General features: G+C 33.8%; 1 protein-coding gene across 3 annotated transcripts in view; it reads right to left on the bottom strand.

The window, feature by feature from the left end:
- Window positions 1-15,845, bottom strand: part of FOXN2 (forkhead box N2) — a 96,076-nt gene that overhangs the window by 29,454 nt on the left and 50,777 nt on the right. For 2 of the 3 annotated variants that reach the window (XM_019415887.2, XM_019416041.2), the window contains exons 4-6: window positions 15,015-15,079; window positions 7,322-7,390; window positions 10-4,509 (exon numbers count right to left, since the gene is read on the bottom strand). In XM_019415887.2, coding sequence (XP_019271432.1) covers window positions 3,986-4,509; window positions 7,322-7,390; window positions 15,015-15,079 — 658 coding nt within the window. In that variant the 3' untranslated portion in view covers window positions 10-3,985. Of the gene's footprint in view, window positions 1-9; window positions 4,510-7,321; window positions 7,391-15,014; window positions 15,080-15,845 lie in introns of those variants that run through there. The other variant, XR_008417844.1, reaches the window with a different exon arrangement.

The following is a 15,845-nucleotide window of genomic DNA, read 5'->3' as shown; positions in this document are numbered from 1 at the left end:
AAGCAAAAATGTTATAAAACAAGGTTTATTCTGCAATACTTTATCATAATGAATTGCATCTCTTTGGTAAAAATAAACTTTATAAACATTTTAATAATCAGAGATTAGATACAAAAACTAAACATCTGTTAAGTTGCTTTTAATATGAGCAAAGACTGGCAACTGAGAAGTGGTTCATTTGTGACTGGTCATCTACTGGCAGTTATAACTCAAACTCAGGGCAGTTTTTATGCTACATTAGAAAAGAGGATAAGGAAATCAGTTCAATAACTCAAATTTCTTGAATGAGAAAGCATTCTTATACTTTCATTGAAAAATAAATAATAGTTACACTGAATTGGCAATTATACATTTTTATACACTATAGGATGCCAACATAATACTTTAAAATTAAGCACTTAGTTTAATAAGAAATGTACAACAATTTTAAAAACAAATTTGATAATGGCACTGGCAGTTAAATGCAAAAAAAATGTGCTTTAAGAAAAAGATGGCAGGTAGAACATTAAAATACTCTAAATTTGTCTTTCAATAAATATTTTGAGTACATCATTAACACAGTGAAGTAAACTTTGTTTAAATCAAAGCTTATACATTTTGAACTAACAACAACAACAAAATAAACTATAAAGTATATGTAAACCAGAAAGCCTCAAAGTTTCTGAATTAAATGCTATAGTCTTCACAAAAGGTTGTTAACTTACTGTAGTATTTAAGACAAAAGTCTTTACAGCTTTGTGAAGTATTCACATCTGTTGCTTAAATTGCTGGGAAAGGCCTCCTGATCTACCAAGACACACACATTCCCTCCTTAACACTTTCTCTAGCTTTGAATTCGTCCTAACATATATTTAACTGACCGCCTCCTATGAACCCTTTACATAATGCCTCAGAAAGTAGCAGAAGAAAATTTATATTCTAAACCTTATTATATACAAGGGGATCTAAGTTAAGAGAAGTCATGCTGGCTATAGGGAGGAAAGGAAAGACTCAAAGGTGGAACAAGGAGATGATCCACCAATAATTCTTTCCATGAATACAAGTAATGTTTTCTTTCTCTGAATCTGAAAGGTAAAATAAAATATTAATGAATTTAATAATATATTGCACAAATAAATTTCAAAAATCTATATTCAAGAAACACTGATTCTATTTGGGATGTGAAGGATGAAGATTAATTGTGCTGAGTCAAAACTTTTACTAGAAATCTATTATAAATGGGAATTGGTTGTAACAATTTATATCAATATAAGGCAAATAATGTTAGCTTAATTCACAGTCTTAAAGTATGCTGGAACATATATAATCTCTCTGAAATTGCCAAATTTTTGCTATTACAGTAAAATTTCTTATGAATATATTAGAAATATAATTTCTAGTACATAGGACTGGAAATTATTTTCTTTAATTGGGTGGTGATTAGCCATGTTTTTATCTCAACACATCTGAGGAATGGGATCATAATACCTATGAAAGTAATAATGGGAGAACCATAATTAAAAAGGTACTTTCTCTTTAAAATAACTGTCTTGGTAAATCAGCAAATGGAGTGATGCAATGAATTCTGTTTAAGAATTAAGTGTAAAATATTGTGTGACTTCTTCCTATTCACTTGTAGTACAAAAGTGTTTATTGTCCTTGCTAGTGAAGTTAAATTTAACTTTTAAATTTGCAGGAAGAGCACATGAAGAGGGAGAGAAAATCAAGTTTAAAGTATTACTGTTATTTATATTAAGCCAAAATAATTCCGAAGATCCCTCTTAAAGTAGGGACAACTCAACTCTCCCCCTCCTTAGATCATTTTCCTCTGCTTTCGAAGAGTAATTACAAATGGACAGGAACCAGAGAGATTATCTGTGGTACAGAATTTCAGTAGGACACAATAAACTGGAACCAGATCACTGAAACACTGTTACTAAGGTCTATGCAGAACAGTTTCAAGATATTGTTAGAATGATATTGATAATCTGTGTACTATTTATACTGTGTAAAGCATTTTTTGTGTGTTATATTCATTGTCTACAGTAAAAGGTGGTAACTTGAATTAGCCATTTTCTGTAGATGTGACATATATGAAGAACAAAAACTGCAAATATCTCATCCTGCATACTTGAGGACTATTTTTTGTTATCAACAAATTAAAAAATTACTGTATTTCAACAGCACCAATTCTATTAATGTGGCTATCCAGGTTCAATTACAATTAACATGGAAACAGGACAGATAATAGTAATGTTGTTATCCCTGGCTTAAAGTTTTGCCGACTGAAAAAGATGTTTTCATTAGGCTTCTCATTTGACAGTTTTGCCCAAATAAAACTTACAAGTTAAAATAAAAATATTTGTCTCTTAAAACACACACACACACACACACACACACACACACACACACACACACACGCAAATCCAAGAAAATGCTTTAGTCATAGAAATAGCTGAAAGTAACCATCCCAAATCATGAGCCTATCTGTGTACGTATGTATGTGTGTGTGTGTGTGTGTGTGTACATGTATATGAAATTATCAGAAAGTGAAAACAAGGTCATTGTTATAAAACAGAATGTATGTATCATGAGATAAATTGAACTTTTGGAAAGTTGCTTCCACCACTGTAAAAAAATATATATAATAAAGTTTAGTTTTATTAGTATCTTGTGTTCTTTCTAAATAATATATAAACTATAAAAATGATATGAAAAAAATGTCTTGTAGAAGCAGATTTGATCAAATACTTAAAATGCCTTAGTCAATGCACATTTGGAACAGCAATATAAAATCTTTTAGCATGGAATAAATGGCACATAATATGTATTATACGGTCTCCCCCAAAAGATGTACTGTATAAGATTAATTTTGTATAAATTTTAAAACCCCTGAATGTACACTGTCTCTACAGTTTTGTTAAATCCTTTCAATTTCAATTACGAATACATACAAATTTAATTCATACAAACCCTGGAGAGAAGTTTTTTCCTAAAGGATCTACTACCTTTATTTATGACAACATATGTAGTAACTATTCAAAATGTTTATATTAGATTACACTCCATTCCTACTACAAAATTCTCAGAATGCACTCCACTTAACAAGCAAATAAAAGATACTCTTATTGCAAAAAGTGTGTCAAAATAAGTGTTAACTCCATAACACACTTTATGGCTATATCCTCTCATTGGATTGTTTCTACTCAACAAATATAGCTAGTGGCTAAAATTCAAACAATGGTTACAAAGCACTTTGGGAACAAACAAAAGGCCCCAATAAATGTTATGCAATATTTGAGAGGTAAAAAAAAGAAATCAAAGATAACACTGTAATAGGAATTGGAGTGTTCTTAGATGAAATTATGCCACAAACCTGCCTTTTCTAAATCTCAGAACTCTTTGCTGTACTTTCTGCCTATGTAAACAAAAGGAACCTTCTAGACATCTAGGACCTTTTCCAATTTATACTCAACTTTGTCCATGCTTCAACAAAAAGTAATTAAAAACCAAAATTAAGACCAAAAAAAAAAATTCCAAATCTCATTCTACTGGACTGCATGTGTCCAGAGACAAGTACATGAAAAAGACATCAGCAAAAATTTTAGCTGGATCAGCAACTACAGTTAATTACAGATTGGAAAAGAAAATGAAAAAAAGTCACAGAGTTGCCAATTCTCCCACTTTAACATATTAACAAAATAAAAGATTTTTCCTTCAAGTTTTAAGACAGAGGTTGTGGATTTTCTTATACAAAAATTTCCAAATCTTGGAGACACTTATCACAAAAATTATGCTTTTAGGACTTGGCATCGTATCTATGATTGGGCATGTTCCTAACAGCAATTATTTAATAGAAATTAAAACAAACATTTTGAAATAAACAATTAGCACCCCTCCCAACCCTCAAACAAAAGAAGTCCATTATGGCTTTGATATCCCTTATAAAGAATTAAGTAGAAGAGTATTGCCACACTTTAAAATAATTTCACACTAATAAGTATTTCTATTTTCTCCGCTGCTTTTGATTTTGTGTCTTTGCAGTACTTATTAGGGAACCCAGACAGGTACGAATTCCAGCAAGGTGGAGCAGAGATCCAGCTGCCTCTTTGAGCTCCTCATCAATTTCTTGACATAACTGTTTACGCATCTTTTTGCCTGGCTGCCCTTTATCAGAGGTATCAGCACAAGCCTGTGACGCATAGCCACTGTCTCCAAGAGGATCATCTTCATAATCAACATCTGTATCTTCTTCACTGTGAAATCCTTCACTGCCATCACTTCCCACATGGCTACTCTTTGGGATAAATTCATATGACTCATCCACAGAGGACAGAGAAGACACGCTAGACCTGGATGCACAGCGCTGTGCTGCCATGCTACTTGCACTGTAATTGTGGTCTTCTTTTGGATCAATGCTCGTGGCTAAAGAGTGACTCTCTTGCAGTCGCACAGTACTGGGATGACCGAATGCATTGCTGTAATTCCTCTTTTTTTGCATTGCTGTTTTAAGAGGAAGAGGCTTCTCACCTGTTGTAAAGAAAACATCTATCGATATAGGTCAAATGCATTTGATTGCAAGAACAGGCCATTTAAACTACTGTACCATTCCTGGATAGTAAGTGCTTTAAGTTAGTAATGTTTTATAGGTTTTTGTTTGCTTGTTTCTTTTTTCATGCAGACCATATCATCCTGTAGGTATTAAGTTGAAACATTTTATTTTATACAATTTTTTAATGTTTATTTATTTTTGATAGAGCGAGAGCAAGAGCATGAGTGGGGTGGGGAGCACACACACACACACATACAGAGAGAGAGAGAGAGAGAGAGAGAGAGAGAGAGAGAGAGACAGAGAGAGAGAGAGACAGATGCAGATTCAGAAGCAGGCTCCAGGCTCTGAGCTGTCAGCACAGAGCCCAATGCGAGGCTCGAACTCATGAACTGGGGAGATCATGACCTGAGACGAAGTCAGATGTTTAACTGACTGAGCCACCCAGGTGCCCCTAATTTGAAACATTTTAAAATCACTTAATGAAATGTCTTGACCTTTCCATCAAAAATATAATTATTTTGAGCTGCTTGTACAGAATGTCTCAATAAGAATGTATCACACTGTTTAGCTAACCATTTCCTTGATATTTAGGTTTTCCCAATTTTTCACCACTATGAAGAACTGCAATGAAAATCCTTCTGATGCTTTTTCTTACACATATGCAAATATTTTTCTAGGATACTAAGAAACAGAACTGTTAAGTAAGAGAATACACGCATTTCAAGTTATTATTAGTATTTTTTTAATTGAAGTATTATAGTTGACACACAATATTAGTTTTAGGAGTACAACATAGTGATTTGACAATTCTATACATTCCATAATGCTCACTATAAGTGTAGTCACCTATAGAAAGTTAATACATTATTGACTATATTCTCTATGCTGTACTTTTCACTCCTCTCTTATTTATTTTATAACTGGAAATTTGAAACTTCTTAACTCCCTCAATTAATTTCATCCATCCCCCCACCCTCCTTCTCTCTGGCAACCACCGGTTTGTTCTCTGTATTTATAAGTGTGTTTGTTTTTTGTTTGTTCACTTGTTTGTTTTTTAGATTCCACATATAAGTGAAATCATATGGAATCTGTCTTTCTGTCTGGCTTATTTCACTTAACATAAAGCCCTCTAGGTTCCTTTAGGTTGTCAAGAATGGCAAGATTTCATTCTTTTTTATAGGTGGGTAACATTTCATTGTATATATCTATCACATCTTTATCCGTTCTTGTATTGATGGACACAAGTTGCTTCCTTATTTTGGCTATGAAAATAATGCTACAATAAACACAGGGATGTACATATCTTTTAGAATTAGCATTTTTGTTTTCTTTGGGTAAATATCCAGAAGTGGAATTACTGGATAGTATGGTTTTAGTTTTTTTGTTTTTTTTTAGTGTTTATTTATTTATTTTGAGAGACCAAGAGAGACCAGGGAAGGGACAGAGAGAGAGAATCCAAGGCAGGCTCTACACAGTCAGCACAGAGTCCGACGCAGGGCTCAATCTCAGGAACTGCATGATCATGACCTTAGCTGAAATCAAGAGTAGAACGCTCAGCCAACTGGGCCACCTAGGCACCCCTATTTTTAGGTCTTTGAGGAACCTCCATACCGTTTTCCATAGTGGCTGTACCAATTTGCATTCCCACCAACAGTAGGTTCCCTTTTCTCTACATTCTCATCAATACTTGTTAGTTCTTATCTTTTTGGTACTAGACATTCTGGTATGAGATCTCACTGTGGTTTTGATTGGCATTTGTGATTGGTATTTTCAAACTGTCCTCTAAAATGGTTTTATGAATTTACATCCTACAGTGTGTGACAATATCCAGTTTCTACAATTAACACCTGATATTATCATGGACAAGAAAGTAGTATACCAATATTGTTGCATTTTGCATTTCCCTGACTTTTAGACAAGTTGCTTATCTTTTCAAATGTGTATTGTGCACTTTATTTCCTTCTTTGAGACTTACCTAATTCATATTATTTTCTTGGTTTTTCTGTTGGGTTTTTTACTTCTTACTTGTAGAATCCTTTTATATACATATACTCAATATTAACCCTTTGTTATATACATAGTAAAAAAAAATGTTCTCTCAGTGTTTTGCTTGGGTGACTTTTCTTACAGGTATCTTTTGTTGTCAGAACTTCAATTTTTTTTTTAATTTTTTTTTTTTAACATTTATTCATTTTTGAAAGACAGAGAGAGACAGAGCGCAAACAGGGGAGGGCTAGAGAGGGAGTCACAGAATGCAAAGCAGGCTCCAGGCTCCAAGCTGTCAGCACAGAGCCTGACGCGGGGCTCGAACTCATGGACCGCGAGATCATGACCTGAGCCAAAGTTGGCTGCTTAACTGACTGAGCCACCCAGGAGCCCCATTCAAAATTTTGACATTTAGTTAAATTTACTCACATTTTCTTTTATGGATTTTGCACTTGTATCTCAAGGGTTTTCCTATTTCTAGGTTATAAATATACCTTCCTATATTTTCTTATCTATGGCTTTCATTTTTACTTTTAAATCCTCAAGTTTAATTTTTATACATGCTGTTAATTTCTTCATTTCTTGGTCCATGTAAAAAAGATCTATCACAATATTAAACTCAATCTCATAATTTGCTCACATAAATTAATTAAAATATGATAAGACAAAGTAATTCAGATGAAAACATAATTTAGTTGGAAAAAAACAATTTTGCCTATAACATTTAAATACTTTGCATTCTAAATTACATTTGAAAAAGCACTCACAAAAATGTATTTTAAGAAGAAAAACAGGTTTGCTTACATTCTAAAATTCCTTGTTCTATAGAAGTATTTAAAAGCATCATTGCAGTGGCAGCATCAATATCAGATTCTGAAAAAGGAAACCAGTAACAATATTAATGTTCTTTATAAAAGAGAAGCTATTTTAAGTATTTGCAAAGGTAACCAAAATTCAGATGTGGTGCATATTCTTTTGCTTAAATACACACACACATACACATACACAATAAACAAAATGAGACACATTATTCTGCAATTTGTTTTTGTTCACTTAAAATTATGAACAGTTTTATGAACAGTATTGAATGAAGGACAAATGCAAGGTACTAGAGATCATAAAATTCTTTATGATTTTAATAACTTTTTCTTTCCTCTAGCTTACTTTACTATAAGACAGTAATAACTCATAACACACAAAATACGTGTTCATCGATTGTTTATGTTATCAGTAAGGCTTCCAGTCAACAGTAGACTATTAGTAGTTAAATTTTTAGGAAATCAAGTTATACATGGATTTTCAACTGCATTGAGGAAGGAGGCAGAGGTCAGCACCCCTAATCTCCACATTGTTCAAAGGTCAACTGTAATTAACCGAAAATGTACACAAAGACATTACTTTTTAGCATTTAAAAAATATCCTTACCTGTGCATATGTGCAGTTATGAAGTACTGCATTAATTGCATGCTAGTTACAGGAGTTAAAAGTATATGTACTTGGTCAGTCTAGATCATGTGAATCTACAAATGCTAAATGAATAATTATTGCTGGCACAAAAGTATTAGTAATGTTTTTAATCATTATATATGAGCCTACAAGTACTATAGATTTGTATAATACATATGAGGGCAAAAATAATTATAGATATTCCATAAGAAAAATAGGCTTTAAAAGGTTGAGAAAATCAGCAGGTCTACTCCAGATAAAGTCATTATGCTCTCATATCTACTTTTCTACTGAAAGTTCCTCTCCATCTTGGTGATCTATTATTCTGAATAACTATAATTAAAGAAAAGTGAAATGATACAATCTAAACATGAAGAAAAAGTTAGAAAATATTTAGAAATTTTAAATTATAAAGGATGTTTAAAATAAGATTTGGATTTGAAACTTCCCATTTCTACCTCAAAGTCAGAAAACTTTTGTTAACCCAAAGTTTTCCATTTTATTTGTAATATCTAATTATAGAGTTATTCTAGATAATAAGGTCATAAAGGTATTGACTTGTCTTCTCCCCAACCTGACTATAAACTTAGTGAAGGCAGAAAAGGTTATTGTTATGGACTTTACCAAACAGACTTAGGTAAATCAGAAGATGGTTGTTACAAGGGAGCACACAATACTGTAGTTCTTTCCCCTTGAATAAACTGTGACTTTGTGAAACACAAGTCTCTATATGAACGCCTCCCCAGTTAGACTGCCAGCTTAAGGTAGGAACCCATCTTACCCTCCATGTTCCACAATGCCTGTAACAATAGTAGGTCCTTGATAAATGTGTAAATAATAAAGTATAAGACCTCTTTATCCTCCTTTCTTTAGATTAAGCTACTACCTACCACCAAATTACTAACTAACGATATCAATGGGCTTAGTATGCTCTAGGCATTAGTAACTCATCTCATTCTCCCAACTTTATAATGTGGGCACTATTAGTATATTTCCATCTTAAAAATGAAGAAAAAAAGAAAAAAGAAAAAGACACAGAGGGGTTCTAGGAATGATAAAGATGGGACGAACCTCAATAGTCTATTTCTAGAATCCAGGCCTTCAATCTGTACTCTATCATCAATCCTTAATACTTACTAAGTATCCATGACTAGAGTAGGATTCTGCAGAAATTTACAGAAGATACTGGAAATTCTCTATTCTGTTACTCACTCAATAAGTTGAGTGCCCTGTTATGAGCCAGACATCATTCCAGGTTGTGGGAACACAGCAAAAAAACAAAACAGGAAAATCCCTAACCTCTCAGAACACAAAGGAATAATTAAAACACAGTATGTCACAAGGTGATAAACACTAGGGAGAAAAATTAAGAGGAAAGGGAGATAGAGAGTGTTGAGAAAAGTGGTTGCAATTTTAAAAACAGAGGTTAGAGAAGGTCTCAACAAGAGGCAACAGTTGAGCAAAGATCTCCGGGAGATGAGAAAAAGAAGCCATTTAGATATCTGAGGGAAAAGTATTTCAAGACAGAAAAAACACTAAGTAAAAAAAAATTTTAATCAGTAATTCCCATATCATAGCCAAAAGGATAGCAAAACAAAGATCTCTCAATTCTCATCTCTTAAAATGAGACCTGACTACAATTTGAAAGAGCTTAGTATTCTAACATGTCCCTGAAGAAAAAAAAGTGCAGACTCTAACCCATATTGTATCTCTGTGTGAACTGGAAAAAAGCAACTCTGCCTCCAGGTGAATGCTTCCCTGTATGAAGGCACACAGCTTGAAGACTGGAGTGTGGGTTGAATTTCAGACCCCACTTACTGTCTCAGCCAGATGTCCTTGGGCAGGGCACATCTTGAATGGCACTATGCAAAAGCCCTACAGAGAGATTCCTGCTACATGAAATAATTTTTCTTTTAATAAAAAAAAGGTCTATCTCATTTCCAATTTTATTAAAAAGAGGCGGGGAAGGGGGAGGTGGTGGTGAGGGAGAATCTAGCACTGAAATACATTATGATGAGGAAACAATTTCAGGACATTTATAATCTTATAAATGAACTACCTGTAAAATCTTATCAAAAAAATTAGTGTATCTCTAGCTTAATCTCCCATAGTAAACTTCCATTAGAATTCAAGGAGTCATATTTCTGAAATATAATACCTAAAATAAAGAAAATTGATGAGGCTTATCCTGACAACATAAGAAAATTGCATTAACACCACATTTCTTTTCTCAGTTTCCAAATATTTAAAAATGATAACAAAACTAGGTATTATTTCTGTACAGTAGGACAGGAAATGTGTTCCTTAAATACATTTATTTCTTGTATAAATTACAGCCAAATTAATTTGAACTCTCCCACATGAAATTAACTTCATGAAACCAAAAACTTCTTTGCAAAAGGATTTTATCTGTATCTGATTTGCTTGGTTTAGAACATTTGTAAGTGTGCTTACCATAATGCCTTGCCAATTAATTCTGGAAAAAAAAGTCTAACTGCAAGAGAAATGACCCAAAACACTCAGTAATCAAGAATACCTGATTATCAATGATTTGTCCAAGGTACATTCTTGGAACAAAAACAACAAAAACACTTTACAAATTTTACAAAAACTTTACAATTTTAACTTGGAGTACCCAATCTGTTTTGCTATTAACATTAAACTGAAGACTTACTTATTGTCACAATTAAAAACACTTCACAATGTTACTTTTTCACCGACAATACTTCACACTATTTAAAAGGTAGCTCTGTGTTTTTAAAAAACATACTGTTAGCTAGGTTATCTAACATGTCCAGTTCATAAAGAATAAAAATCTGGTGCTCCTATAAGGTCTTTTGTTTATATTTTCTGGCACTATTTAGATTAAGCAAATAATTAACTTCTAGTTGAAAGTCATTTGTCATTAGTCATGAGAGCTATCCAAATAGTGATTAAAAAAAAAAACAAAAAAACTTAGTTCAAAGTCTTATTATTTCTTTTTTCCTTCATAGTTCTGACTGGAGTTCAAAACCTGCTACTGATTTAACAACTGGTTCAAATAAATTTCCATCGTAAGTGTTAATTTGTATGTCCTGGCTTATATTTCATTAGGTTTGATGCTGGGAAATTATGAACGATCATTCAGAAAAAAATTAAAAGACACTAGGTTCAGCTATGTGAAAGTGAGGGTTTTTGAGAGAGAGGGAGAGAGAGAATCCCAAGCAGACTCCACACCGCGAGTGCAGAGCCCAACGTGGCGCTCAAACTCATGAACCAGGAGATCATGACCTGAGCTGAAACCAAGAGTCGGACGCTTAACCGACTGAGCCACCAACATGCCCCAAAGTGAGGGTTATAACACATTTCTGTTCTAACAGACTAACACATTTCTGTTATCTGATTCTCAATTCATTTGCTTAAGGAATGTTATGAGAACAAAAGAGGCAGAATTTAAATGTTTACAAGCTCAGTAATAACTATAAGGACTTATTGCCTCTATCAAAACTAATATACATATTTAAAGAGCATCCAGAGAAGTTGTCTCTTGTGATTCTTTAATAGAGGAGAGCAATTTTGATAAATTGCTGATACTTTAAGCTGCTTGGGCCACTGGTTTACTTTCATTTCTATTAAGATACAAATTATGCTGATTTGCAACCTTAAATTTGCCCTTAGATTTGCACTTAGCCCATAATATCATCATTAACTGCCTAAAGTTTGTATTTTCTTGTAGTATACTAGTGCTTAAGTAGAAATACTAAAACTTACTAACTAGAATGTGAGTTCCATTTTTGTCGTCTTTGTTCACTAATGTATCCTTGGTACCTAGTACATAAGTGTGCTCAATATTTAAGTGGATGAATTTATTCCAAACCCACACCAAACCAAAATACTGAGAAAAAAAGGTTTTGAGATCTCAGTATGAGATTCTTATGTCTCCTGCCCCGTTATACAATCCTGTAAACGTAAATATTGGCACATAAAATTAGTCATTGAAAGGTGAGCAAGAGATACTTTAAACAAACTACTGCACCTACTCTGGATGACAGTGACTGTTTCTCAAATTCCTATGCCTAAATAAGTTCTTCTGTTGCTCTTACATATTTTAAAGGTAGCTATAATATAATTATTAGTAAAGATGATTCTATGAAGTGATAGATGAATATAATATTGGATTCTAACACTGGAACTCAATGACACCAAAGTGATCTTTACAAAACACAATACTGACAATGTTGCCTCATTCTTTAAAGCCCTTCCGCAGCAACTCAGGCACCTCATATATGGTAGGAGTGCAGGTTCTGAAATCAGAGTTTCTGAGTTCTTTGTATGCCATTTACTAGTCGTGTGGCCTTGAGAAAGTTACTTACTCTCTTCAAACTTCAATCTCTGTATTTGTAAAAGGAAGTAACAATACCTCAAAGAGTTGGAAGGATTAAATGAGATGACACATTCAAAGCATCATAGTAAGGAACTGAGTGCTAACTAATGTTACAATTATAGGAAGGAGTTCAAACTCCTTACTCTAAGTAAGTTCTCCTTGATTTGGCTGATGCTTGCTTAAACTTCTTCATTTGCCTTGCCCATGCTAAGTGATCACATCTACAGCTACTGGACCAAGGCTATCCAATCCTCTTTTATACTCCTAGGCTTCAGCCAAACTCATTAGCCTGTGGTTCCCAGCAGATACCCTCCAACAAGGTCAAGTATTCCCCCAACTTTTCAGGTCTGGCTCAAGCACCACACTTTGTTTTCTAAGAGGCCTTTCCTAACCTACCTCTAAGCTTAATTTGCCACTCACTTCCTTTTTGTCCCAGTGTACTCTGCATAATTCTTATCAACCTTCTTCAGTTAAACTGTATGATTTTTCAGAGCAGGGCCTGGGTCTCTTTCAACCCTGCATATCTCAAAGCACCCATATATTGCTTGGCACCATGTGGGAATTCCACAATTACTTATAGAATAAACAGTTGAATGTTTAGTCCCTTTACCACTGTGTTTTTTCAAACTTTTCCCTAGAAATGATATCAAGATAGAAAAAAATGCAAATTTCCTCAACAGTCTATCAAACTACCCTAAAGCAACCTGATTTATATATGGATTTTCTCAAGTTTTTGTTTGGTCTTATGTTTTCCTCTTAAAACTCATAAGAACTGTACATTCTATTCCAGGACAGACCTGAATTTGTTTCAACCTAGAACACCAAGCACTCTTCCCACCAAGTCCATTATTACCAGGCCTAAGACTCACCAGTATAGAAATGGAGGGAAGTAAGCTGTTAGCAGCACTGAAGAGATGATGAACCATATGTATAAGTCGTTAGATGAAAGAGAAGTGCCTATGCTCCAGTTATGAAAAACTGGCTAAAACTAGCAAGAGAAAATTGTGGAAGTGTCTGCTCCCCAAAGGAAGAAGCAGAATTAGGATGGGATGGCATAAGAGCAAGAAGAGATTCCAAATAAACCCAGAATTCACAAAGAAAATGTTCTCAAAATTTGCATATGAACTGAGCTTGAAAGACTAAAGGTCAGAACTTATTGAGATAATAAAAAGATGCAGTTTTAGCAATGCCTACATGTAAAGAGAAAGCACATTTGTCCATGCAGGGAATGAGAAAACAGATACTTGCCTTATGTTAAGTCAGAACATTATCTGAAGCAAACATGTAACTTCCTTGCAGAGTTCTCTTGAGCTTTTTCATACTCTTTCCCTTCCTTATTTTTACAGACCATCTTCACACTGCTTCCTAGGCTTGGTTTAGTGTAGTTCCAAAGAGCCAAAATGTGTCTGATACACAGAAGGGCTTTTGGTTTGAGGATTTCTGTTTTTGAATGTCATAGAAATGTCTCTAGGCCCCAAAGCAACAATGCTAGAAACCTTATGTTAATACATCACTAATTTATAATATTAACTATGAGTAGAGGAAAAAACTACTACCTCAGAATTTTGATATACTTTTAAAAAGTCATCTACAAAATTCTGTAAGTTAACTTGTTACCTTCTTAAAGTTCTTTCCATTTAACCTATAAACAAAACATTTTGAACTATATTCTAATCCAGGGGTTGGCAAACTTTTTCTGTAAAGGGTAATCAAATAAATAATTTAGGTTTTGCCAGCAAAGAGGAAAAACCAAGGATACAATACAGAGATCTCTGTGGCAACTATTTAACTCTGCTCTTGTGACAAATTTTCATATGCCTTGAAATATTATTTTTATTATTTTTCAATTATTTACAAATATAAACTCACAGGTTATACCAAAATAGGTGGTGGGCCAGATAGGGTGCAAAGGCCAAGGGCCCGAAGGCCAAAGGCCACCTCTTTTGAAGTCTAAGACAGACCTGAAAATACTGATAGTATGACTAAGAAACATTTTCCTTTTTTTTTTTTTATGCTTATTTTTTGGGAGAGAAAGAGAGAGAGAGAGAGAGAGAGAGAGAAAGGGAGGAGGGGAGAGGCAGAGAGAGAGGGAGACACAGGATCTGAAACAGGCTCTAGGCTCTGAGCTGTCAGCACAGAGCCCAACAGGGGATTCAAACCCACGGACCTTGAGATCATGACCTGATCCAAAGTCAGACACTTAATTGATGGAGACATTCAGGCACCCTGCAAAGTATTTTTGTATTTTCCTTCCTTCCTTCCTCCCTCCCTCCCTCCCTCCCTTCCTTCCTTCCTTTAATATGAAATTTATTGGCAAATTGGTTTCCATACAACATCCAGTGCTTATCCTATTTTCCTATTTTCAAGAAAAATATACATAAAAGGAAATGAAAAAAAGAGAAATACAACAGTATACACAGTATGAGCCTAGCATTTGGAGAAAAAGTATGTGTGTATGTGTGTGCATGCATACATACATATCTACTCATATATAAGGGCAAACAAAGAACTAAAGTAATTAAAACAAAATGTTGACAATAAAGAGTAAGTTTTAGTTTCTTTTTTATAAGTGTTTTTATTTTCCAAATCTTCTACAACAAGCATATAATATACTTTTATGGTTAGAAAAAAAAAATCCTTATTTTTGACCTGAGTTTTTCGGATTTAAAATAATGTTCTTTCACATACCTTTGAGGGTTCGCACCTGGTTCTGCTTGAGTACAGAGCTTAAGAAGTGAGGTGATAAAGAGCCACTGAAAAATAGAGATAAGACAAATATGCTTATAAAAATCTTTATTTCACTTTTTATAGAACTTAGTCACAAATACAACTAATTTATACAATAAAAAACACAAACTATTTTTACCTTGTTTTCTTTGCTAATACTATTCAGTTTAGGAAGAGTCTGCCAAAGCAGAAAGAGCATTAGATCCAAGATTAAATCACAACTATTTGGATGTTCTTAGGCAAAATAATTAATTTCTTAGTTTCTTCATCTGTAAAATAGGAATAATTAAACCTCCCACACAGGGTTGCTGTGATGATTAAATAATAATAATGCATTTAAAATGCCTGTAACAATAGATAATACATAATAGTTACTATTTGGTTTTGTATTGGATGCTTAAGTTTGATGATATTAATATAGGTGTTACCACAGAAATGAAAGCATTTATCAAAACAAATGTGTAAATAGAACTGTATGGTTCCTGATTTTATTAATAAATATCAATATCAAACTAATCTTGCTATATTCATAAAAACACCAGCAGTTTGGGCTTTTTTAATTCCAAAAATTAAAGCATTTCGGGGACACACTATTCCTGTTCTTTGGAATTTGTGATAGCATAAAAAAATCTGTTTTGCTGGGGTGCCTGGGTGGCTCACTTGGTTAAGTGTCCAACTCCTGATTTTGGCTCAGGTCAAGATCTCACTGTTATGAGATTGAGCCCTACATTAGACTCTGCATGTAGCCTGCTTCTCTCTCTCTCTCTCTCTCTCTCTCTCTCCCTCTCTCAA

Source organism: Panthera pardus, unplaced genomic scaffold (genome assembly GCF_024362965.1).
Source record: "Panthera pardus isolate Hobbes unplaced genomic scaffold, ASM2436296v1 HiC_scaffold_25, whole genome shotgun sequence".
NCBI lineage: Eukaryota > Metazoa > Chordata > Mammalia > Carnivora > Felidae > Panthera > Panthera pardus.
This window is presented reverse-complemented; position numbering and strand designations above follow the sequence as displayed.